The sequence below is a fragment of the Tetranychus urticae genome, chromosome 1, assembly GCF_039701765.1.
Source record: "Tetranychus urticae isolate SD_2017Ah chromosome 1, NJAU_TeUrti_SD_1.0, whole genome shotgun sequence".
Lineage (NCBI taxonomy): Eukaryota > Metazoa > Arthropoda > Arachnida > Trombidiformes > Tetranychidae > Tetranychus > Tetranychus urticae.
This window is the reverse complement of record NC_142958.1, coordinates 17,226,213-17,253,874: the sequence shown is the minus strand read 5'-3', so window position 1 is coordinate 17,253,874 and position 27,662 is coordinate 17,226,213. Positions and strand designations below refer to the sequence as shown.

General features: G+C 32.1%; 1 protein-coding gene across 3 annotated transcripts; it reads left to right on the top strand.

Moving 5' to 3' along the window:
- Positions 1 to 781: 781 nt before the first annotated feature.
- Positions 782 to 27,255, top strand: LOC107359287 (insulin gene enhancer protein ISL-1). Of its 3 annotated transcripts, none has more exons than XM_089266781.1 (4): positions 782 to 1,510; positions 1,680 to 1,888; positions 17,243 to 17,721; positions 26,051 to 27,255. In XM_089266781.1, exons 1-4 carry the CDS (start codon positions 1,335 to 1,337, stop codon positions 26,270 to 26,272), a joined length of 1,086 nt encoding a protein of 361 aa, XP_089122907.1. In that variant the 5' UTR covers positions 782 to 1,334; the 3' UTR covers positions 26,273 to 27,255. The 3 variants fall into 3 exon arrangements, with proteins under 3 accessions (XP_089122907.1, XP_089122908.1, XP_089122906.1); XM_089266782.1 differs by lacking the exon at positions 26,051 to 27,255 and having other exon boundaries at positions 782 to 974; positions 1,069 to 1,510; positions 17,243 to 17,977; XM_089266780.1 differs by having other exon boundaries at positions 1,076 to 1,510; positions 1,680 to 1,912.
- The last annotated feature ends 407 nt before the right edge of the window (positions 27,256 to 27,662 follow it).

Here is a 27,662-nt window from a genome sequence, read left to right as displayed (position 1 = left end):
TTCCATGACCACTCTTTCTTATTCTTAAGATATTTTTTCTGTTGTAACTGGAGAACATGCTCGAATTAGGTTCTGATAGTCACTGAACATTCAGTCAATCAAGTCAACTTTCAATATAAGATTTTCTGGTGCTGTTTGATATGCTGATATTGAGATACTAATATTGAGCATCTCTAACCTAAAGGTGAGTTTCAGTGTTTCCAAGAATGTTGAATGAATTTTACTTACTGTGAACACTATTTTATCGAAAACTGTCGATTAGATCTTTTTTATTGTATTTAAACTGGTCAAGACAGCTAAAAAACAGCTAATATTGATTTACCTTTCTGGATATTGACTGTAAAGAGATTTACTCGATTTACAATTTAACCTAAAAAGACGTTTCTATCTCATAATCACTCTTTCTAGTTTACCTGCAAGTTTACTGGGTAAATACTACACAATCTGATAATCGTGAAACAATTGAATGCTATCTATGATTAGAAATTGTGATTTCGATTAGTGGCCATATGAACTTTAAGTTCTGGATTGATTTTAATTTTTTTTCAAAGTTTGATTTTTGATCATTGAACCAATAATTTGATAAATCAATTTTTTGCTTTTGAAAGCAGTAAGAAATGACGTGCAAGATAAATGTTATCAATCACATGTTAATGAAGTTTATTAGATTAACTAAGCTTTCTTGATAAGCTCGTGATTAAGATTTAAAATCGCTATCATTTCATATGCAACAACCTAATATTTACCTGAAATTGAGACTTTGTTCAATCATAGATGGCAATCTAAATTAGAAGAGCATTGAGAAAGTGTTAAGTCTCATTGACCAGACAGTCTTTTCTGGTTCAACGTTGGCTTTCATTTTTTAGCTTTTTTTTGTTTCTTTTTCAGCATTTCATCATAAATTTGGATTGGTGCCTCGAAATGGCGCCAAGTTTATCGTCAGCCTTTTGATTAATCTCATTGGTGTGTCGTTGGTATGAGAACATTTTTTTTTAATTTTCATCATTTCAGTTGTATTTTTATTCACATTTCATGATCTGCCTCTGCTCTCCTTAATCTTCCTCCCAGCGACTATTTTCACTGTTACACTTTAAGCCTGAAAGCTCCACCTCACCTAACCCTCGATTGGGTTTATAGTCGTACAAGGCGTGACTCTGTTTTATACGCACTCGTATTGCAAGTGTTTTGGGTTAAGGTTTTCATGCTGCTCTTGAGTGATGCTTGAGTTGATGGTTTGATGTTGAGAGTTGATTATTGTGAGCAACAAGAAGCTGTTTAAGTCATCTTTTTTTCATCGTTTTTCTTCTCATGGGCTTGTTAATAACATTATCATCATGAAGATGGTTTCTTGTGAAGGTTGTGGTCAGCCCATTAAAGACCGCTTCTTGGACAAAATATTGGACCGTGCTTGGCACACTTATTGTGTCGTGTGTTTTGACTGTAAAAGTGAATTGACTGAAAAATGTTACTCTCGTGAAGGCAAATTGTTCTGCAAGCAAGATTTCTTCAAGTAAGTTAACCCTTTTCATTACCTAACGATATTGTCTCATCAAACTCAAAGTCATCTAATGGACCTTTTTTCCCTCCATTTCGCCTTTTGTGTGTTTTCCATCGCAATCATCTGTCAACTTGTACAACGTGATTACCAACCAAATGGATACAACTTTACCTTTAACCAGACGATTTGGTAAAAAATGCGCCCGATGTTCACAAGCAATATTCCCTGAAGATTATGTTCGCTGGGCTCGCAACAGTGTTTACCACATTCGCTGTTTTACATGTGTTGATTGTCACAAGGAATTGTTAACAGGAGATGAACTTTACATCATCAATGAAGATCAACTATTTTGCAAGAGAGATTATCTAGCATCAAGTCAACAAAGCCACGGTAATTATCAATCAATTGATTTCAGTAGGTTTCTTCATTTCAGTTTCACCTTTCAAACCTTTACGCAAACAGAAATTCGTTCAAATTAAGCTTCAACTGTCAACGGAAATGATTGTCTCCAATTGCTGTCAACACATTCGGATACGTGATGTGTGATTTCACTTGTTTTTCTCGTATTTTTCCAATAGAACCCTTTAGGTGTTGAAAATAAGAGTATTAAAGCGATTAAAAGATTAGCAAAATGAGCTGGAACCTTCTTCTGCTTAAAGCTGAATCTTCTTGAACAGCAACACCAAAAGTCGATTCGAGTTGTTTGTTCACCTGAAAAGACTCTCACACTTCAAACTTGTACTAAGCTAAGAAGAAGAAGAAGAAGAAAAAAGTAAATGAAGAGCAAAAAAAACTCTCGATTATGTATATTGAAGAGGACAAGAGCTAACAGTGATGATGAAAGAAGAGATGAGAATAAACTCGTAGGTGCAGATGATGAGGATGAACTGGAAGCGTGTTGCATCCTCTTTGTGTTGATGATGGAAGATGAAGATAAATATGAGAAGATTGTTTACATTGTGACCAAAAATTTGCTTTTAATACAACAAAATAATTTGAGTTTGATTAGCATCACATTTCAACCTTTAACATTGATTAATCTTGACGAGAAGTAAAAATATTGAATAACCCAATATTGGGTTGAAAATGGCAAGCGTGCTCATCTTGTGTGTCAACCAAACAGTCGACCCCTAATGTGAACCTCAATTTTGACTAATCAATCTTGACTCGTTAATTACAATTGAAACATTACAAGATGAATGGAAGCAGAAAAAAATGATATCAAATTTACTCGACACTCATCATTGTATCAAAAAGAGTAATGAAATCAGTGTTGATCAATTTTTACCATTCATTACGACTTTTCCTAATTATTTACTTTGTTGCAATATCATTAACTGTTAACATCATTAACTTCATTTGTGACTCTTAATGATCAATATGAGAGCAAAAGTATCTTTTATTAAATACATTTATTTACTCATTACTGGAACATCATTACAACGAGTAAATACAAACGCCCAAGTTGACACCCTTAATTAATAGGCGAATGACCATTAATTAAGAAACTCGTAATTTCCAATATTTCAACCTTTTCTTTATTCAGATTATTCCAAACCTTCGAGTCCATGTGTGTTGAGTAAACATTGAAACTCTGTTTGGTTTGAATTTCATTTCAATCTTTTTTGTCGAGTTCAATATTTGCATGATGACGGACAAGAAGAGTGAAAATGCGATTTTTCAGTTTTTCTTCTCGTTTTTGATTTTTGGACCAAAGTTTGAAAATTTTCTCTTCTTTTCTTTACCTGATTAAGGTCAGATGATATTGAGTAAACCTATCAAAATTGTAGAGACAACCTTTCTTGTGAGTTTTATATTCAAGTGCCTGTGTAACAAGAAAAGTAGGAAGAATGGAAGATGAATGTCGGGTGAGAAAAAGAAAGAAATGTTTAGGATGAAAAAGTTCATCTTCTCTGTGGATTCAAGTTACCCAAGTCTCCACCTTTTTTCTCCTTACATCTTCTTACCAGGTTCTTTTGCTTGAACCAAGAACCTCCCATCTTCTGCCTCCTCCTATTTGCTTTTCATCCTCATCTTTTTTCTTCCTTTTCCACTCGCCTTCAAGCTTACCATCTTCATTATCATCAACATCAAACTTACTCTTGGTATCAAAACTTGCAACTTTTATTACACTTTTACATTTTCCAGCTTTAAGCTTTTTCACATTTTCACCATCATTTTATAATCTTTTTGTGTCTCATTCATCACAGTCATCATCGTGATTCTCAATCCCTTGACAATAATGACAATCTTGAAGGAAACTTTTCTCTTAGCGCCTCGATTCACATCTGACAATGAAACACCATGAAAAAGTCTTGGAAAATGACAAAACAAGAGAAACTCTAAATATTGATGAAATTATCGCAATGATAAACATGCAATATTTGTACTTGACTTAAGGTTCGTAGTCGCCTTAACAATTTGCAAATAGTCTTTCATCATTTCAATTGGTTTCATTGAACAGGCTGAATTTCCAATCCTTTTCTTTATTCCCTGCAAATGAGAAGTTCAACAGAAAACTTTCTTTTACAACATTTCAACTTTGACTGGCGAATGTTGAGGTTATTGATGATCGAGTTGATTTCAAACTGATAATCTTGAAATTTTTAGAGGAAGGGGAAGAGGGAAAATGGCAAACACATGGATTCGAAAGGAATACTTCATGAGATTGTATCTTGTTGCAAAATAGATTACATTTTCTTCTGATAACTTCGAAAAAAGTTTCTTCTCTTTCCTCTCTTCTTCTTTTTTGCCATCTTCATTGATGCCTTTTGAACTTGAAGACGAAGGCAACATTTGAAGAGACAAAATTTACGACTCATAACTAAATGTCGCTAAGTTTTCCTTTTCTTGACAAGTTGAGTTAACATCTTTTACTTTCCATCTTTAGGTTACTTTTACTATTATGTTATTATTATGCCTCAGTCTATCTTATCATTTCATTTACATTTGCTATCATATTCAGCTTTATTACTTCAAATCTTGACTTCTGTCTACAAATTGAGTTCGAGACATTTTTTCTTGATTCATTCGCATTTACCATTTCTTTCGTCAACCAATTAAACTTTAAAAATGTTACTTTCCATTATAGCCATTGAAATATAAATAACTTTAGACCGGTGAAAATTTATCGAAAAGTAAATTCATCTGTTCCAACAGTGATTCGTCTATTGAACAGCTTGCATTTTCTTGATCAGTTTCTTTCGATTGAAATACTTTCTTGATTACTGAGAATTTCGAATCGTTATGAACGAAATAATGCAAGATTGATATAAATGTTGAGATAGTGCTTTTGTTTGCTTCTTGCATTGAATCTCAAGTTTTATGTTTTGTTTTGCTTTCACTTGTTTTTTTGTTTCTTTGGCATTTTTTTATGATTTTTGCGCATTTCAATTGACAATTCCCGCAATTTCATCTTATCTTTGCCCAAAGATATGAAGTACTGCAACTAACGGAGATTCTTTGAGATTTGCTAGAAACAGTAAAGATATCGATAAACGAGCCTTTCTTACTCGTTGCTCTTTTTGCAACTTAATTACTAACTCTAAATCAATATAACTTCGCAACCTTTCCTAATGAGTCAATAAATATTGTCAAAACAAGCACAAGTTGACCTCGGGATGGCTTCATTTTGTGACCATCATTACCTTGTAAATAGTTTTAAAGGCCAAAATTATAGCAGCAGAAGCTCAACAGAAGTACTAAGAGTGTAATAAACTACCCGGGTTACTCTTTTAACTAAATATTACCAAAAACTTGGTAATGAGCGGGAGAATAGCTAATTTTTTTTCAAACTCTCGTTCATTTCTTGTTGCGCTGATTTCTCACTCGCATCTAACTGTTAGTTCACCAAAATTCTTGGTAAATTTTCTTGACAAGATTTTAGCAAAATGACCATTTTTTTATTGGCATTTACTTTAAATTGATTTTTCAACACAAGAAAGCTTAGCTTAGTGGTTAAAGGTATGGTCTGATGCTTCGGAGCGTTTGGGTTCGAATCCCAATAACCTTTTTTTCAAGTTTTTAATCTAATAAATTATTGGTAAAAATTCAATAAAAAATTAGTAAAATTTGAGCTAAATCAGTGCCAAAACGTTATCAAGCTCTTGATTATGTAAGTTGGCTAAATTTAGGCTCTTTCCTGGTCATAATAGTAACCCGGGTATAGCTAATATCAGCTTATACACTAAGAAAGGGAGAAAACAAGAAAGTCAAAAAAAAGTAGAAAGAAATACTTAAAGTTAGTAAAAAAAAACTTGCGAAAAAAAGACTCATTTTTTGGAGCCTTTGTGACCTCAATTAGGCCCTTTACAGAGACAAAAGCCATGAGCGTTACTCCAAGCAATAAAGCCAGTAACCCACACAACGTCACAAGGTCAGGAAAGGTAACCTCTGGAGAATCGATTTGCCCACTAATCTCAGTGACTCTGCAAAATGTGGAAATTTACCTTGAAAAATGTTCGAAAAAATGAAACTTGAAAATCACCTTTTCCCCAACAACCATTCAACTCTTTACTACAAAGCAAACAAACCAACAATGTTTGTACCTTGTTTAAATCGAGTTAATCTATTGTCATTCAATACTATTGAGCTTAACCATAATCTCTTAATCTTTCAGTAACGTTGAGCCATCATTAAATGCTTCCTCATTCACTAATCAAAACCAAGGTTTAAAGGTTCAAAGAGAATCGAAAAGAACGCAACACAAAAAAAATGATTACTGACTTTATGTTCATGTCAATAACGCCTCCCTTGAATCATCACAATCATGATGATGATCATGTAATGTACATTTGAGTGAAGAAGAAAAAAAAAATTACTTTTTTACATCAATTTCTTCAACCTTGAATTTGCCTATTTCCATCTTTTCGCTTGTCAACTTGACAACCTTTTTTCCTCCTTAATTTCTTTCTCATCATCATCTCGATCATCTTTCGTGTACAATCAGTCAACATCCTCGACTGTCCATACTCTCTCTCTCTCTCTCTCTCTCTCTCTCTCTTCCTCAATCATCCTAATACACATGATTGAATCACGTGACAAAGCCACGGTTAAAAAGTCCATTGATCGATTCAACAAAGTCACGGAACAGTTACAATTTTTGTCTTGTTTAGTCTTTCATCTTGTTTTCATTGGATTCATTGTACCTTGCCAGTTGTACCATTCATCTGGTCCAATATAAACAATGATGATCACCCAATGAATCCAGTTGATTCACAGAGTAACCATTGTCTTGTGTTTACTCTTATTGGCTTTTCTCATTTTTCTGATCAACAATTGACATTAGACTGTTTAAACAATCAATCTCATCTTGTGCTTATTCAACCTCTAATCTCTGTTTTCATTGCATCTTTCAATACTTCTGTTTACATGCCTCAGGTAATATTGATTATTGAATTTAAGAATTGCTACAAGAGAGAAACTCAGACTCAGAACACACACACACCAGCAAATAGAACAAGAAAAAAGCAAAAAAATCACTAAACAAACATTTTAATCATTTCTCCTTTTCCCGTTACTTCTAGATATTGATTGAAACAAAAAAATCAGTTTGAAGTCGACTTGAGACAAAAGTTGAGTTTTCACCAGTTTGGATAGGAATGGTTTCACTTGAAACATTTATTATTCACAGCAAGATATATACACAGTACATCCACAGGGAAACGATAGGCAAGAATAGTTCACATGAAAATCAAACATGAAACATTCTCCATGTAATATGTATAAGAGTAAAATGGAAGAGAGAGAAAAGAGATTTTCTTTTCCCTTCTAAGCAAATATTATTTTTCTTGAAATATTCAAAGCATAAAAACATCACCATTTGCAATATATTTGGCTTATTGTATAGAAGGAAAAAGGATGAACAAAACGAGATAAAGTTTACTCTTTTCCGGTTCCATCATGAAAGCATTAAAATTTTCTTGTTCAACCATTTTCGAAGCTGAAAATTTGCTCGAAAAATTCTCCTCTTGAAGTAGGCTTTTTGTTTCTGCAATATTTTTGTCAACTTATTCATTTGCTTGTTTCCATTTCAATTTGTCAGGCAAAGAAGAGAAGAAGAAACAAAACAAATGAAAGTAAAAAGAAAATGCAATTTTTTCTCTTTTTCCTCTCATCACCATTATCATCATCATTATCATCAACAAATGGTATTATAATTTGAACCATTTTGGCACCCATTTAGATAATCAGTTTTGCCAGTTTTCTGTTGATATTTTTGTTACGACCATTGCTTTTCATTTCTCGATGCCTTAGGTAATATTAAAAATTTATACGGAAATGTATCAGTGAAAAGATTCATGAGATTATCATTGATGTAGCGCTTGGAGGCATCAAGCATATGTAATAATAAAGCTTATGAAAGGCAATTGAAAATTGGATGAAAGAAGAAAACATAAGCCTGAATGAAGATGTTTACCAATGAATGGTTCAGGGTGTGCGCCGCTTCCATTGTCTTTGTGTCAGTCTATTGCGTTTGTTGACAAATTGAATGATTTGCAAAGCGTGCTCAAGACTTGAAAGACTTATCAGGTTTTTATATTATTCAAGTGTATTTACTCATTGTTTCATCAATCTTTTGAATAACTCAACTTTTTTTTCTCTCCTCTTCTCATCTACACTTTGAAACTCTTACCTTTTCACCTTTGCTATACTTTTTTCGCTGCGAAAGATGAAAAAAAGTTTACATTTCCACTTTTGCTTATTACTTTAAATAAACACTTGGTTTGTTTTTCATTTTTCACTTCATTCATTTACATTTCGCATTTCAACTTATTTACCTTTCCTCGCATCATTTTAACCCTCACGATGTTTAACAAAGTTCAATATCAATATCACAGGTTAAGTGAATTTGTGTGTTTTGCTGACTTTAAACAAAACTCATTGCGCTTCACTGGCTTGGTCCATCCAAAGCTAAATCATTGTTTGGCTTTTTGTTTCAATCAAAGTCCAAAACTAATGATAAAAGGTGAATCTAGATAAACCGATTGAATCTGGATTGGTTTGTCCAATGTTTCGATCAAAGAGAAGACTGAACTGAATATCGATTCAACTAAAAATTTGAATCATTTTCTTGTTCAATATCTGATTCGAAATTTATTTTGATCAGAATTTTGATTGCGAACAGATTTGATGCAAGTTTTGAGTCGAGCGTTTGTATTGATTTATTTGATAGTTGATCAATTTTGATTTGATAAACTGTTGATTTGGATGTTTGACAGTTTGTTTCACCTTGCAATTCGAATGTTGACTTCGTTTTTGTTGTTGCTTTCAAACTGTTTGAATGTTTACCATTACAGTTGACATTTCGACAATTAACATTGATCCAACCCTTTGAATGTTGAATTTTTGTTGACCTCTTTTTGTGTGCTGCCTTTTAATAACATTTAGTTGATTCATTTAATCGTTTGTTAGTCGCATTACTGTTACCATTGTATTTGGTTTTGTCTGTTAATCCTTCTTCTTTTACTGTTTGTACATTCATTTTCAAATGTTTGATATTTTTCCTTCTCTTCATCTTCTTCTTCTTCTTCTTCTTCTTCCATCGTTCAAGTGATAAAAATATTAAGTGAACAAACAGTTTTTTAAACGTAAACTAAAGGGTTTCAAAATATCGCTAATCAGTTGACTGAGCAATCATTGGACCATTTTTAATATCATCATTGATAAAAACACTAGACTTATAATATACTTATTGAAGGACATTTTTAAAAGGCTATTTTGCTCTTTCCTTTATTCCAACCAGTTACTGGACAGCAACCTTTTGTTGCATCTTCATCTGCTTCTTCATTGTCCATTATTCGTGTCTGGTCTGTTTATGTTTGTTTATTTGTACTCTTGGATGTTGTTGCTGTTGTTGTGGTCAACCAGTCAAGTTGAATAATGTTCATAATTCACTCACAAATTTTACATTCAAATATTAGTCTTTTCAGTCTTGTTAACATTATTAATCTGTTTTCACTGTACATTTGGTGTCTAAGTTTATTCAAGTCAAGATGTTATCCTTTTGAGCAAAGCTTCATCTTTATGCTTAAAAGGCAACAAATTGCTCAAATTATTCAGTAAAGTCTAAAATATCCAATTCGCTCGAGACGCTAAATATTCCTAAGATGTAACCATTTACCGAAAAAATCAGTCATTTTTCTTCATCTTCCTTTAGTTTCAACTATCAAGCTTTCACAGTTTCATCTGAACTTTTATTTCATGATCATTGCTGAAAACTGTGAGATTGTGAGAAAATTTAAAATTTAAATCGAAATTTTTTTGGAAAACTCTTTGCTTCTGATAGATTCGTCAACATTTCAATATTTAGCTTTTGTCTTTGCTCGAGTTTCGGTTCCTTTTATTAATCAATAAACTTTGGATTGACTTGTTCAACAAGATTGTGAGTCAATGAAGATTCGTGCATTTATCAGTTACGCACTCATTTATCCTCTGATTACAAGTTAAATACATGAAAAACGATTCTCATTACTGTCTTTCTTTTTCACTCCCTTTTGAGACAATGATGATGAAGATGATGAGGAAGGAGGATTTGAAATAAACTAATATTTGAACGTAAATGTCTGTTGATTACAAGGCGTACATTGACAATCCATATTGAAATGCAATAAAGTTACAATTTTCTAATAGCCTAACTATGTAGAGACTTTTCTTCCTCTTTCTTTCTCTTCTCTCTCTTTTTGACTTGATTGATGATCTTATCCTCATCATCTTCCATCCTCTCTAAATTTATCACCCTTGCAACATTTTCTTATGCTCCATCAGTTTCTCTTTCATCTTCTTCTCTTCAACTATTTACCTCTCTTTAACACTATTGATGATGATGTTCAACAGTTTATATATTGTCAGTAGATGAGGAGAAGATGGCAGAAGAGAGAGAGAGAAGAGAGAAAATCGAGTCTTTTCGCTGGTCTATTCGACAATCGAAGTTATAATATTTTTAACTTGGAGTGGTGATGAAGACGAACAAGAATGAATTGCTCCTTTGAGGAAAATGATGATTATAATGATGATAATGATAATGATGAGTAGGAGAGTTTCAACTGTTGCCTATTGCCTGTTAACCCTGGGATTTGAAGTTGGTTTGGGAGACTTGATGATGATTATGATAAAGATTTATATCTTGTTCGTCTTTCTTCTTGTGGATGACCCAGGAAATAAGCGAAACAATGAACATGAAGAGTGTATGGTTCGAGTAGCCTTTTGCCTGTGTACAGCTTTGAGTGTCTTCCTATTTGTACAATTGAAATGAACTGGACGAGAACAGGATGCCCTGGAAATGACCATAATGATAATGATGGTGATGATGAAAGGCGAACAACAAGGAGAAGATGAAAAACGAAAAGAAAAATTGCCTCTTCAAATGATATTATTCATCTTGTTAATCAGATTATTTCCAACTCATAAAATGCCCACTTTTCAAACATTGTTGCACCAAAAAAAGTTTTGTTTTGAAAATCACATTAGATACTCTTGATAAAACACCAAATCAACTATTAACATGAAGCAAAGCCAACAGCTTGATTCAATTTCGTCATTAATTTAATCAACTTTTTTTGTGTCAAAAAAAGTCACCTTCAGTTGACCAAAGCTTTTCAAAACTGTTCGAGTAAATCAGATAGAAATTTCAATTTTCGCATTTTTGAATAACTAAACATAATTGAATCGATATTGAAAAGGAAAGATCGACTGAAATTTTCAAATGAATTGGAATGAAACTGAATCAAATTTTCTTATAAGTTCGAGTCATGAGAATTGAATCTATGGATCGAATAGAGCTGAGTCTCTGATTTTTAGATGAATATGGAATCGAATTTTTAATCCATTTTCGATGATAATTTTGGTTCGTTTCAATTTGATGCATTTTCTGCTAATTTTTAGCTTGAAGCCTTTACCTTACACTTTTATTGTAAAGTGAATTGTAATGAATAAGATTGATAAATTGATTACAACTTTTCATCATTCACATCATTTTGATCCATTTTTCTGCTTCTACCTTCTCCTGCTTGTAACAATGATTGCATGAGAAGGAGAAATAATTTCATGGTAAATACAAAAAGACAGGAAGAACTCACCAAAAATTATATTTAATAGTAGATTACTAATGCTGCCATGCTTCATCTAATTTATCGTTTGATTTTTTGATATATATTATTGAAGAGAGAGAAAGAAAGGAGAAAAGATGAAAGTGATGTTTAGTCTTTTTTTGGAGGATAAATGATGATAATGATGAGAAGAAGCAGAAAACGAGGAGAGAAAAGGAAGAAAAGCGAAAAGAGAAAAAAAGCAAATCGAAAAAAAAGAGCAAAGAATGAAGAAAAAGCTTTACCTTTACCAGTAATTTGGTGATCTACCTTTTGACAATAAGGTGTAATGATTATCATTTACATTGACGTGTGAGTTTAATGTTGGCCTCGTACACACAAATGTACATAAATATGTAAATGGTTAAACCATTGAAAATGAACAGTTGCAACAATTGAATATCAAGAGAATGGCAAAAATAATTTAACCCAAAATTTATTCCGTAAACCTTTACATCGCTTACCAATGAGAAGTGAACTCTCTTAACCATCAATTTGGGCCGAAAATGATCATTTAGTGTTAGACAATTGATAATTATCGGATTGAATCGAGTGCTACAATTCACACTGTTAATGCCTTTAATCTGAATGTTGATTCCTAATCATTGTTTAACTTGTAATGGCTTTTTAATCAACTTGACATTAACAGCTGGGTCTGTGTGGTAAACAGTTTTTTAATGCTTGTTGGTTGACTCTTTGATATCACGCCAAGTCTATCATGTTTTGATGTACATGATAAAACGAATGGGCAAACAAAGATGAATGATGATGATAAACATGTGAAAGGTAAACTCCCTGAAAATAGGTTGAAAGGCGTCAGTTTTTTGTTCCAATCAAAATATCGAGTTTTCTTTGAAATCATTGAACAATCTTTTTTGTTTTCTCGAAAAAAATGTTTCCTCAATGACAAAATGAAGCAAAATGAAATGATAATTTTGAATGGAAAAATGTTAACAGAAATTGTTATTTCACTTTCATGTTTCTTTATTGTTTTTTACCACGCATATTAATAACACTGAATTTTGCTGTTGAATTGAAATGTTAATCATGTTTAACTTTATGATCATTTAATTTACTTTCCAACCAATTGGTTTACCGTTTTCATTCATCATTAACATTGATATTTACTTTTCATTTTTTTACATTCAACTTTGAAAGTTGCTAATTTGTTTAAAGAGTAAATTAAACTTGATTAATGTTCAATATCTTCAGATTCATTTTCATTGTTTCCATTTTTTCGCATTTCAACATTTCTCTTTACCATTTGATTTATTTCATCAGTTTTATCGTGTCTCTGCCTTTTGCGTTTCAGCAAATTTCTTGTCTCGATGAAATTCAATTGCATGGAGATTGATTTTTGCCTTTATTTCGATGCATTTGTTTTCATCTTTTTTTTGCACGAAAACATCAAATGAAAAAGAGATTCTACTTTTTGTTATCTAAAGCTTATCATGACTCGAGTTGGTCCACTAAGATGAAGGTGTGAGCAAGTTTTGGTGAAACATGGCCAACTCATGAACAGAGAACAAAAGAGTTTCAAATCAATAAATTGATTCACAATTGGTTGAAACAAAAGGTTGATCAAAGTATTGCAAGATTTTCTCGTGAGTTAAGTCGACTTGGAATACAAAGTAAATAGCAAAGCGTGAAGAACTTTTAATCAGATAATTCTTTCAATTATCCTGTAAAATAAATGATGAATGACAATAAAATTGGAAACAAATTTGGCTTCTCTCGACATTTGCAATGATAATGTCGACTGATATCGATGAAGCGACCAGAGTAAAATAATTATTGAATGTAAACCATTGCAACAACATTTTGCCTTTCAAATTCATCTTTGATTTACCATTGAAAATGTGAAATCCCAATGAGCTTAACTTTACCAAGTCAGATTATCGAGATATAAATTTACATGATTCTTATTGGAATATGAAAGTAACAATGTTATACCTCAGAGAGCACAGAATGAGGAAAAAAGAGAGAGAAAAACTTAACATATTCTTTTCTTTATATTGTCTAAAAAGCCTCTTCATTTCCATCATCATCATCATCTTCATCTTGGCGCAGAAATAAAAAGAGTAACTATCATCAATCAAACATCTATATAAACAAGTCCACATTGAAAAGAAAACTTAGGTTTTCTCGATTCTCTTTTTATCCTTTCCTTGATCGTTTCATCTTGATGATGAGGAAGAATGATGATACTATAAGTACAACAACTTAAACTTGTCGTTTACCATTAAAATGTAGGGATGAAAAAACAGAGGAGAGAAGAGTGGGGAGAAGAGAGAAGAAAAAAAATTTCATCTTTGATAACTTTGACATTATTCTTTTGATAACATTGTTTGACGATTTTTTGATAAACATTTTGGCTAGTATTTCCATTATTACCATTTCAAGTTGACATTATTCATATTAATCAATTCATCTTATCATAATCATCACCATTATCATCATAATCAACCTCTTTTTTAATACTCTATCATTTACACAAACACAATATTAAACAATTGATTTCATGTTTTTTTCCCTTGCAAACTCATTCTCTCTATGTGATGAGGATAAGAGAAAACATAAAATGCATTTTATTGACCAAATAATTGATGTTTGATATGTCCAATGTCGAGTTGTGATGAACACAAAAAGAGTTATCACTTTATCTTTTTTTGCTCTCTCTCGTTCTGTGACTTCATCCATCTTCATTTGGTTTTACAGTAATCATTATTTTCCATCCATTCAACCTCTTCTCTTCACTTTGTCCAATTGTTTCCATCTTTTCGAGTTTCTCCTCGCTTCTGTCTCTCTCTCTCTCAATTACTTGGATTAATTTTGGTTACAGAAAAGTTGAACATGATGCGACTGATGAAAATGAAAGAGACAAGAAAATATCGTTATCGTTGGGTTGCACTGAAAAGAGATGGAAATGTTAACATGATTAGTATGAAGAGGTTGGCGGAAATGAAGTGAAATTAATTGTGACAAGTAATGTTATCTTTCATTTACTTTTTTTCCTCATCTTCTGGGGTCAACCAGCATTGTGAATTGCTTTTGCATCCATCAACGTGTTCCAACCCTGTTCGTGTCTTCACTTGGTTGAAACACAAGACGTTGCTTCCATTGTGTTTGTTGCAACAAATTCAGTGAAAGCAAAGAAAAAAATTATTCATAAAATGACAATTTCGATGCAACATCCAAAAATTCAATTTGACAGTTTCTCATGTTCAATCAACTATTCATATTGGTCTTGACTTGGCTAATCATGAATGAGTTCTTTCCATATTCAACAATTGAACATCTTTATTGTATAAAACTGTCCAAACTCATCATGATTGTCAAGCTGCTGGAAAAAATCGAAAAAATAATTTTTCGAAAAGTTGCTTTCAGATTGAAATGATTCTTTCAGCTCTACTCATTTGGTGAGGGAAATGCAAATGAATAAACTTGAAATAATGTCATAAGTGTTAACCCTTGCTTTTAATCCATTCTTGTCGTCCTTTTCATTAACACAAGTTGATGGGTTAACAGAATTAATCGACCAATAGTTATCAATATCAATAAAGATTGACGCTTGAAAGATTCAGAACTGGTGTTTACTAATCTGTTTAAGTTAATCAAAGTGAAAATGGTTTCACTTTAATCATCATCATCATCAACACAATAATGATTCCTCCTTTCCTTTCTTCTGACCAAACAGATTCATAAAAGACTGGAGAATGTTAAACAAGATGAAATTTAGTTTAATGCAATCTTCAATCAGGAAGCTACCCTTGACCAGTGAAAGCCAAAAACATCTCGACACAAAACCCTTTTCTATTATTAGATTAGCCAAGTTTGAAAGTTACTAACCGTACAGAGCAAGTGAGAGCAAGAGAAAGATGAATAAAATGTACAATCATCATCATTCTCATGATAATCATGGCAACATCATTTCTCTTTACCATTACGGCTTTCAGTTTCAAATTTCCGATTTAAACCCAACTGAATCCATAACAAAATTTCCGTCTTTCCAGCAAAAAGCGCAACAAAAGTTACCGCAAAAACCTTAATCTTTACATTTCCAATCTATAATCAACTCGATCATTAAACCCTGTTTTTGCAGTTAAACAAAATTACCGCTCAGCTTGAAACTGAAAGCAAATGATAATCGAAAAAGATAATCACATTTTCATCAACATTCATCTGACCTTAAATGACGAATTTGGAGAAGAAGAAAAAAAAATCGAAAAACTTGTCACTTTGACAAAACCCTTTGTATCGATTCATCTGTTTGCACAGTAAACATTGAATTGCCATTTAATTTGTGTTAATCAAATTTTGTCACTCCATTGATATTGATATCTGAAAAGGTGCAGAATGAAAAAGTAAACGTTAAATAACTTGAACTTCGATCGAGTTAATTAAGGTAAATACACATTTATCGATTATTAGATTAGTTGATCAAACAAATGCTTAAGGTTAACCTGTAATCTGATTGTCTATGTTTGATAATGGCAACAAAAAAGTGTACAACTTTCTTCCTGTTTTTTCAACATTTTTCACTTTTCTCTAGTTACCTTTACTCATCATTATAATCATTTGAAAGCAGTGCATGTGTCCAGTTATAATCATGATCATCATTACCTGTTATAATGATCATTTCACCTATCATTTAATAATGCCTCAACACCCTCATCATCATCATCAACAACATCATTATTTGGTGTCTCTTTTTAATCATTATAATCAGCCTTTGCCCACACAAATGACAATCACCTTTTGACTTTACATTTCAGCCTCGTCTTGTTCATTAGAGATAAACTCTGGCAACACTAAATGTACCTTTTACCTGTTCATGTTAACCTTTTGTTTGTGTTTCAATTTTTTTTCTTTCCAAATGATTATCATTACGTTTTGCACAATTTGCCATCAATTTTTTTCTCTTCTGAACGTAAATTGTTTTTACTCGTCGATTGAGAGTAAAATTGGCAAACTTTTAACAATAGTTTTATGCAACTTTATTGATATCATTTGTGCTGTTCATTATCAACCACACCCAGACTCATTAAGAATTGCAGAGTCGACTTTTAATCGGGTTACCCATTGATTGTTAGTCAATTTTCAGGTTAATATTCATTCCATTGACAATCATTTACCAGTTGGCAACTCTTGTTAGATAATTAATCTCATTGACTTGTCATTTGCGTCAATAAGATAAGCTACTGAATAGTTTGTTAATCCGTCAAAGATTAACAGTGATTAAATAGATTTTCTTTCAAGATGGAAAATTTTCATCAATGAAACACTCATGTTCACACAGCTGAACTACATTCAATTGAAATTCAATTTACACAATTTTTCTTTTTCCAAAATCTTTCAAGTTTCAATGATGAGATGAATGAGTTTTTGTTTGCATAAAAGGTTGAGAAAAGTGATTTAACACAAAAGTAAAACTTTTTGCATATTCATTCAAATCTAATATTATTTGAACTTGATCAAAATCGAAATCGAGATTCACATTTTTAAGAACTTTTCGAATTTTGGGAAAATGTTGATTTTTTGAACGAGTTTTTGTTTGCATAAAAGTTTTGAATTGGAATCTGATTTTAGCAGAAATGAAATTTTCATCTTTCATTGAATTTTTATTTATATCTAATTTGTTTGTTTCTTTGCCTTTCAGTGAAAGATGAGTTAATGCAACCAGAATTAAGCATGAGTCCACCTGATAGTATGAGCTTGAATCAAAGCGATCTTAGCATGAACCAGAGTGACCTGTCCACTTTACCCTCATCGACAACGGACCATTTAACGGGTTCCGTTCTTCCAACTGGAGACCTTACAACTGTAGTTTCACCTGCAGATTCTTTACCTGAATCTGTTGGACATCGTCGTGTTTCCGTTGTGCGACCAACTTCAGGCCATAAGCAAAGTTCATCTGAACACAAACCAACAAGAGTGAGAACAGTTTTAAATGAAAAACAATTGACAACCTTAAGGAGCTGTTATAATGCCAATCCTCGACCAGATGCTCTACTCAAGGAACGCCTTGTTGAAATGACTGGACTTTCTCCTCGTGTGATACGAGTTTGGTTTCAAAATAAACGCTGTAAAGATAAGAAGAAACAAATCATGATGAAACAAATTCAACAACAAGAAAAGGTAACTTCACCATTTTTTCAAGAAAGTTTTTGAACAAAAAATGAACAGAAATTTCACTTCATCAGCCAAAAAAAAGTACAGAATCAAAGACAAAAACTCGTCCAGCAATAAATCAAAAGTTTATTTTCACATTCCTTCAACTGTCAAAAGTACCATTAAACTTTTATATTGAAAAATCAACTTTTAAAAAGTGAAGTTCCCTTTCAACTTTGCAATATAAAATTGACAAATAAAAATATTCATTTCTAGAATCAAACAGTTTTCAGAATAAAATTTTCATTTAGAATTAACAAATTTGTCAAATTACTCAATCACGGGCAAAAACTTGGGATATTCATTCATCAGAAGTAGATAATTAATTGTCACCTTATGAGTCTTGATCAATACTTGACTCTCACTTTTTGAGTTTAATTTTTAAAATTTTCTCGTCTCTGCCGTTTCTCATCAAAACTTAGATCAAACATTTGATTTGCAAGTCCATTAGGCTACACATAGTAAGGCATGAAACTAAATATTCATATCATGATGTATTCAAAGATCAATTATAGAAATGATAACTTTCCAAGTTTAATCGCTGTTGCCTGAAATATTCCTTGACCGAACAAGATTTATCCCAAAAACCGGTTGTTTCATTTATTTACAAATGGTTCAACCAGATTACCTTAAATATGTTTTTCAGTTTCAATTAAGTCGTCTTTTCCTTTGCCTTTCAAAGTGAGAATTAGATAATGTTCACATCTTCATGAACCAATCCATAGAGTGCAATGATATTGAACTTGAGAACTATAGAAAGAAGAGAAAGAGAGAGAGAAATGTTGATGTCAATAAATCATCATCAGTATCATAATAAAGTGAAAATTGTTAATTGCAACTGATATCATTTTTATCAAGCTTAGACGCAAAGATGAAGATAAGAGTTTCATGAGTTTAAGTAAAAGTTTCATTTTTTTGATATGAAAAGAAGAGAAAATGTTGATCAGGTAAAAGACTGAACAAGTTGCCTCTCAACTGCATGTTACAAAAGTGTACAATGATTCCTTTTCTCGGCCGAAAAGTATGTTCATGAAAAACTATTGATTCCACATGATTGACCAATCAACTTTATCAAGGGAATTTCTTGTGCAAAGCTTCATTCAGTCAGATAGAAAAAAAAGTAAAAAGCAAATAAGTCATGATATTTTCTTTTCCTTTTTTTTCCTGCGCAATTCTGCATTCCATATAATACAAGGTTTGATGGTAAAATGATACAGAATCTTGTTCCCATAGGAAATTAAGATAAAAACAGTAAATCTGTTTCATTGATTTGTGCATGAAATTGAGTAAAGAAGAAGATGAAAATGAAAAGATACAAATGAAGTCGAAGAGTTGGGTTTGCGATAAAAGTCAATCTTTAAACAATTAATTTGATTAGCTCGACTGTCATCCAAAAGGTAACCTGTAAAATGATTTTCATTGACATCATTTAATGATCATGCATCATCAACAGTAATCACATGATGATTTGTTGATTGGTGATTATTAATTGGATTGGTAACAAATTGATATCACATTCATTTGGCATGATGATTAGTGAAAGGATGGTAAGAACGAGACAAGAAGCGGCAAAAGATCAACTTGAAAGGTTATCATTTGTTTTTACTTTTGGGTTGCTTCTCATTTTGTTCATCAGAGACTTGGTTGAATGAAGGTAGAGGCAAGTCAAAAGTGAGTCTGAGATGGAGCAGCACAATTAAGCTGTCCAACAAGAAGGTTGAATTGTGGCCAAGCTTTCCTTTTCTTGAAACGTTTTGTTGAAACTGAAGAAACCTTTGCCCTTAACCTTTCGTTCTTTTCACCTTTTTTCTCTGGTTCACTCTCTAATCCAACAAGACTCATCCTTTTTTTTGCTGGCCAATGTATATGTGCATATATTGTTAACTCAAGGTAAAAACTAAATAAATGTTTTCCAGTGATAAAAGAGACTTACTCAAGCATAGATGATGGTATAAGCTTTTTAACTCGTAATGTGGCGTGTAAGTGCAATCCTAGTCAATTAATGTGCCTACTGTTAAACATACAAGAAGCAAGAAGATGGAGAAGAAGAAGAAGAAGAAGAAAAGAAAGAGAAGATCTTTTCATGTTATTTAGTTTTCATCATCTTACCTTTATGAGAGTAAAGCAAAACATTATACGCTCAGAAGAAGAGATAAAATCTGTTACAAATGATGAATCAAGAGTAATATAAAGTGAAACGGACAAAGTGAGGATAACGGCCGACATTGAGAGGACGATGGATAAAAGGTTAAACACGAAGAGATGGTGAAGAGACACCAACAAGAGTAACAACAACAACAGTCAACGGTAACAATGAAAAAGTAATGCAATGTTGATATAAAAGACAGAGAAAAGTGTGAAATAATTGTAAGCCAAAGCGGACCAAAGAAAAGCTTAAAAAAATAAAGATATCAAGTTAGTTAATGTTAAAAGCTCTTTCCTCTTCCTTCAAAGCACACAATCCTCGCTCTTGTACATCATCTTCATCCTCAATATCATGCCTTTTCACCCTTACTTGGATAAAAAGCATTAACCATTCAATCTAACCAATCAACCTCAATATCCACACATTTTATTAATTCACCAACCCAAATAGTCGACCATTTAGCATCGCTTTTCACCACCTTTCAACTGCTAACATTACAAACATTTTTTTCAGTTTTTCTCATTTTACTTTTTCGTCTGTTTTTTTCATGAATACTTTTCAATGACATTTTTTTGCCATCATAATGTCGCTGAGAATTGCGAGTTTTTTCAACCTTTCTTGATCGACAATCTTTTCATCTTTAATTGATAATCTTTTTGTTTGTTTTCCTCTTTTTTTACCTTTCCATTTGCATCATGTTTTGAGGTTTTTTGCTTGTTTATGACTTAACAGCTTCAACTCACTTGCTTCGTGCCTGTTTACCGGTGATCATCATCATCATTATACAACAATATCATCAATGAGACGCCCTTTTGATGAAATATTAAACTTTTAATCTTACGGGATTCCACTTTAATGTCTTTACTCCTCCCTCTCTTTACTTTATTATTGATTATCTTTTTTAGTTGTATCAACCTTTAGCATGAGGAAAATGGTGAAAAGAAAAAAGTTTTTTTCTTTCGCTTTTCTAGGCTTTTTCAGTTTACGTTCTTGTCCCTTTCATCTTTTATGCTTCTTCATCATCATGATATGATCATCAGTATAATAATCATGATGATCATCCTCCTTGTTATCCACAGAAAATTAAAGGACAATGTTTCACCTTAACCAACAACGGGTAAAAAGTGAAAGAAGAGAAATTATTTATTCATTATTAATAAGATAGTAAAACCTCAATTTAAGGCTTTTCCCGGGTCACCTCAAGCTCATTTTCCCTCTCATCATCATCATCATCTTTTCTCTCTCTTCCTCATCAATATATTAACATTGGCCCACCCAAAACATCATTCACCTTTCTCCTCCTGCTCAATATCTTTGCTTCTATGATACAGAAAGGAACTTGCAATATAAAAAAAAATGTCGATAAAATCAACTTTCCAAATGTCCGTCATTAGACCAGCAATTTTCTCCATCAATTAAACATAACACGCTAGTCTCGAAATGCATAAAATGAACTGCCCAATGAATCACAAAATAACTCAACAAAACCACAGACAATTCGACATTCAGTAGAATTTCTAAATGTTCCTTTTTTCAAGAAAGCTTATCTTATTGACCAAATTTTAAATCATAACTTTTTGCAAATCTCAATTTCTTAAAAGAATGACCGCATTTTGGTTTTATCAAAAAAAATTGACAAAGTTTCTTAACCTGATATCAATGTTTAGTACAATGTTCATTTCGAACAACTTGATCTTCAGAACATGGAAAAGCTGAGATTCTTGAGTCTTCCAGTATCAGCAAACCGTTCAATATCATCTTTACACAAAAATAGTTTTTTGTTTCCTTTTCATCTTTACGTTTTTTTAATATTAATCATTACAGTTTTTTTGTGTAAGCTGATAATTGCCCTCAACTGTATCCATATACTTGAGTTGAAACAAAGAGGAAAGTAAAAAAACAAAAAGCAACACAAAAAACAGAATCACCCATTTACTATGGTTGGTTAATTTCAAGGTGAAACGGTCAACAGGCTGAATATAATGCCAACAATGAGCTTTACTTTTTGTTCATATTAACATTCTCATTGAACCTTTCCTTGTCTTGACCAAAATGCAAGCTTAATAATGATGAATATATGTACACATATTGTTATCATTTAGTCTCTCTCTCCTCTCTGTCCAACTTGAACATAAAGTTATATTTATATTATAGCGCATTTGATTGTTTCACTTTTCAACTTTGTCATGATATGCATTGAGAATCAATTAAAATTATCGCTTCACTGAACATTTGTCTCTCTCTCTCATTCACATGAATCTCACTGTAACCACATTTTATTATGTAAATCATGTCGCTCTCGATAGACACTTTTACTCACCTTTTTGCCTGTTATGATTAACCTCATTCCTCTCTCATCTTTATTATTTTTTGCTACTTTTTTTGGCCACAATTTTCATATCATTAACCATGGATACAGCAAGAGAAAAGGTGAATCAAGGAAAAAAAAGTGTTTAATGTTGAAACAATGAATACTTTTATCCAAGTCAAGCCTAACGATTTAATCGAGACAAAAATTCATTTCAATTAGAGTTTCAAAAGATACTTGTTGATGTGGAAATTTTTGTTTATGTTTTTTCTCTTCTCACTCTGTTTGTTTATCTTTCATGGTTTTTATTATTGAATTATTCCGAGTTGGATTCTTTACCACCAAGCTTTGTACCTTGTACGTGCAACCGGCCAAATGCAATGAATAAACTGTTTTATTCATGTTGTAAGATGAAATAAGAGAAACTGATAACTTGAACGTGTTTGGAATTGAATATTATCTTTTCCATCATTTTCACCATTTACTTTCATTTCGCTTATTTTACCTTTTTGTTTACCCTCACATCTTATCATCATGACTATTTGAATGTAGACGATTAGTTGATACATGAGAATTATCACAGAAGAAGAAGAAGCAAAAAAAAATCTTGCCCTGAATTGGTTCAGAATACCATCCTGGAATACCATTAATAACAATGTGGAAATGATAATAATAGATAATCAATTATTCATGAATGGAAACATTTGATGAGACCAAATATCATCATTTGATTGCTCTCAATTATACATCATGCAAACAGTCGACTTGGCTTACTTCAAATATTAATGATTAAACCTCGAGAATCCAATTGATGTTTGACTTTTACTTTTCAACTTTTTTTTCTCCTTTTCTCTCTTTTCTTTCAAAGTTATTAATTTTGTGGCAAAAGCTTCATGTAACATGTCATGAATCCTCTCGAGTTTGCAAAATAATTTTGCAACCTGTAAATCTAAAAGAACAGTTTATCTTTTCAATTTCATTTATCAATTTTGTTTCATCTTGCAGTCGAAGGCAAAGAAGAAGAATGAAGAGAAAAAAAATTTCCCCTGTAACCTTGTTCCACTAAATTAGATTAATTACCAAGAAAACAAGTAAATTAATATCTTGAAGTTTAATATAGTAAAGATGATAATATAATAATAATATCGTTATTTAAAATTCTGGTTATTGTAAGGCTGTAAAGTTGCTCCTCTTGAAGGTTCAACTTGAAAATAGATTTTCATCTCAATTCTCAGGAGATGTTTAGCTGATGTTGCATATAATTTCAATTTTTGATACATTTTCTTTTCTCTCACTCATCTTCATCCTTTGACATTGCAACAAAAAAGTGCATGACAAATTGCAAGATTGTCCTGAACATTTTACAAGCGAGTCTCGACACTATATTGAACAACAACAACCAAAAAAAGGACAAGAACAGGAACAAAATTACTCGAGGGATTTATGCATTTCTTTTCATTCCATGTTTTTGTATAACAAAATATTATTTACAAATTTATTGGTTTACTCGAAAGAGGCAAAACACTGTCACGGGTATTCTTATCATCATTATCAACAACAACGACATGATTATCTTCATCATCTATACGATGATGCGTCTAATTTCATATCTCATTACTTACTCATTAGATGCTTTTCAATTTTCATCCGTAACTTTCCTCTTCTCCTTTTTTTTACCCTGTAAAAGCTGAAAACATTTTCCACTTCCTACAATCTTTTACTCTGTTTATCATCATTTTTTCCTTCAGATTTATTACAGATCTTCTTCTCTCTCTCTCTCACTTTCTTCCGATTCCGTTTCCTTTCTTGTTGCCTCATCTTCCATCTTCTCATCACATTACTCTTTTCTCGACTTTTCACCATTCATTGTTTCCCCTCTTCTGTTTATCCATTCAATGGTTAAGGTTAAAATAATGTTTGCCTTGAGCATCATCTTTTTGTTCCTTTACTCTTTTATCTTGTTCATCTTTGCTTCTTCTTCTTCTTCATCATCATTATCATCACTCTGGCCTTGTTTCGCCTTCTATAGAGCCATTAGTATCTTCTATTCAATTGAGACAAATTTGAGAGAAAACGATGAAAAAGATGAACCGGAAAAGGGTTATCATTTGAAAGAATCTCAATATCTCTAACAGCGTGGGAGCAACAATCATATTCAATATAAAAATGCTGCTAATCTTATAATAGCAGTGATAATAGCGATAATAGCGAAAATCAATTGAAGAAAAGAAGAAATTGTTTTTCTAATTTTTCTTCTTCTTCTTTTCGATTTGCGTTCGTTCCGCAATTTTTCAATCAAACCGAGTTTGCAATTTATTCATTGCTCTTGCTATTCAAGTTGAATCACTTGAATCATTTGGTTGTAACAAAAGGTAAAACTTTTGTTTTTCTCGGCTTTTTTTGATCCTCTCTTGTATAAATATCTTCAATTGATATCGTATGATACTTGTTGGTGTTTCCTTTTTTTACTTTACTCTGCACCCGATACATGCAAAGGTGTTCGGCATGGCTTTACCAGACACTCGAGACACTTACCTATCAGCATGTCTCGTTGATTGTTTACCTTTTTCATTTACTTTTTTTCTCTCGCTTCTCTCTTCTTCAGTCTCAGTCTTTCAATCACACCACTTCTAGTTGCCTTTGTTTCAATCAATTTAACCGCCGAGGTAAAGCTATCTTTCCTGATAATCTTGATATCGCACTTTTGTGACTCTTTCCGACCCTCTTCAGACTCTTCATCCTCTTTTGCACACTTATTGTTACTTGCTACTTACTTACTTGATTAGCCAATTGAGTGTAACAATTCACATGAATAACTTTTTTCCCCTTTTCATGATTATTAAACAAACTGACGTCTTTACCAACAGCATGAATCAGCATTTCAGATCACATTTCCATATTTGCGTTCAGTAATGAAAATTTCATTACTTTATTCGTTAAGGTTTCGTTTGCAAAATTTTCAACTCAATTAGATTTGATTGATTGGATAAAGATTTTCATTCGAACTTGATCTCATTTTTCGTCACAAATAATTAATTAATTAATCAATCCTCTTAGTTGATCAATTGCACTCATCTTAAAGAGAGTTGATCTCAAAATGTCGAATCACAAGTTGGACGATTTTGGATTATATTCCCGGTTAGAGTAAATATTGAAACAATGCTCATCATTTTGATGCAATCGCATCAAATGACGAAAAGGTTGTTTTGAAGTTTGCAAAATTTTCTGTCAATTAAGATGAAATCAACTTTTTGAGCAAAAAAATTTATTCTCGAATGAAAAAGTTATAGCAAAATTTTCGTCTCAAATCAGACTGGAAATGATTTGATTGAAAATAAACAAAGTTATCAAGATACTTGAAGATGAACCATTACTCGGCTTACTCACAGGCTAAGCCATAAAAATCTGAAGGGTTAGAGATTGTGAAAATAATGGTGATTTGGTTGCATAAACTTGCAGCTATTCATCAACTTTATTAGATTAAATTGGATGAAACATTTGCTTAGTTTAACCATTGAAAGCAAAATGAGTAATCCAAAGAGCTTCACTCTATCCATAAAAAAGGGTTAACTTAATGTTCACTTGAAGCTGAGAAAAATGTAAAAATAATTTGTCGAAGAAGAAAAAAATGTCCAATAAAAATTGATGCTTTCAATGTTTCAAAAACACAAAATTTAATCGAAAAGTTGAGTCGAAGAATTTTCAAGATAAACTGGAAAAAATTAAATGCTACTTTAAAAGGAAGAAGAATATTTTCTGTTCAAATTTTGACCAAATATCAAATAGAAGAAAACCCGAAAAAAAATGTTTAAATTTCTAATCTTTTCTTATGTTCTCTTCAGGATGGAAGGCAATTACAGAGCATTGCTAACATGCAAGGTGTCCCATTGGTAGCAACCAGTCCAGTACAACATGAGATTCCTCATCCAATCGAAGTCCAAAGTTATCATCCGCCCTGGAAAACATTAGTCGACTACAAGCAAATACAAAGCGATTGTGATCAAGATGATCCTCATTTAGGACAACATATTGACGTTAATTATCATTGTCCTCTTCATGTATAACATTCAGGCTCAACAAAGTTTTTATTTTTTACACCTTATTCAACGATTTGTTCCCATCTTTTCACCACCGCCGTCACCATCATTTCCACCATTTTCTTCTTTTCCCATTTTCTCTTCTTCTCTTTCACTCTCTTCACCTCTCTTGCCCATCTTTCATCATCATCATCATCTATACTATTAGATGGTGATGCCAAGATTCAGTGAAAACCTACTCTATAGGCTTGAAATCCACTCCATATCTCACCTTGCCTATATAAGAATCTTCCTTGTTTCTTCCTTTTCTTTCCCCTTTTCTTCTCTTCTTCCTCTTCTTATTTTTCATCTTCTTTTTTCTTCTTCTTCTTCTTCTTCTCTTTTCTGACTCTTTATTTTCATCTTTTTCAATCCACATCATCTTTTTCCTTTCCTCATCTTCTTATTTCAACATAAATATTTCATCCTCAATGTGAACAACTCATCATGCAATTTCTCATCCTCATGCTTCTCTTTCTCTCTCCATCTCTTGTTCCTTACCTTTCTTGCCCTCTTCAAAGATGTAAGAGAAGATGTAACAATTAATAAAACTCTAAATCAATTGAAACAATTGTTAGTTTCTATTTTTCTTCCTTTTCTTTACTCTTCTTTTTCCCCTCTCAACTTGTGTTTCAATATTTTTCATTTTCATTCATTTTGCCATCCTTTTCCATCTTTATACGTTTCTAACAATTTTGCTTATTTCTTGTCCTTAAAAAACAAACAAACTAATCAAAGCAAAAGACAAAATTTTTACCATTCAAATGTCCACATTTATTCAAAAGAAAAAAGTTCAATGTTCAATTATTCATGATTGTTATTTCCTTAACCCCAATTGATTGTTCAGATGAATGAATATCTAAAGACGCAAAAAATAAAACAAATAAGAACAAAAATATAAACAGAAATTATCTAAACATAATGTAAACACGTAAAAGAAACTAAAAAAACTAGAAAATTTGGGAACAAAACAAGTCTCAATTTTCATTTCACCATTTTCATGATTTCAAGAACTCCATTGAATAACAATTCAACTGAAGTTGCTATCATTTACTCATTTACTTTCCAATTCAGAGTTCTGCTGCTCATTTCTATGAATTATCACAATTCAGTTCATCTAATCATTTCGCGATTCCATGTTAATTGGTAAATGCATTAATAATGATATCAACTTGCAGACTTTAATCATTTGCATTTGATGGTCCATTGAATCAGACACAAGATGATGTTTAGTATTGATTTGTGGTTAAGAAAAAAGATTGAGCAGAAAAATGATCGATAATTTGTTTTTTAGACAAAATCATTTTTCGCAAGTTAATCAATCGATTTGAAGGGAAAAGTTGAAAGATTAGATTTTGGAAATTTACTAAATCAATAA

What these genes read in the sequence shown, in the direction of transcription:
- LOC107359287 (XM_089266780.1), top strand. Translation starts at nt 1,335, where the DNA reads ATGAAGATGGTTTCTTGTGAAGGTTGTGGTCAGCCCATTAAAGACCGC. An exon ending in TTATCAATCAATTGATTTCA is followed by an intron (nt 1,913 to 17,242) that starts GTAGGTTTCTTC and finishes TTTGCCTTTCAG; the next exon opens with TGAAAGATGAGTTAATGCAA. An exon ending in AAATTCAACAACAAGAAAAG is followed by an intron (nt 17,722 to 26,050) that starts GTAACTTCACCA and finishes TGTTCTCTTCAG; the next exon opens with GATGGAAGGCAATTACAGAG.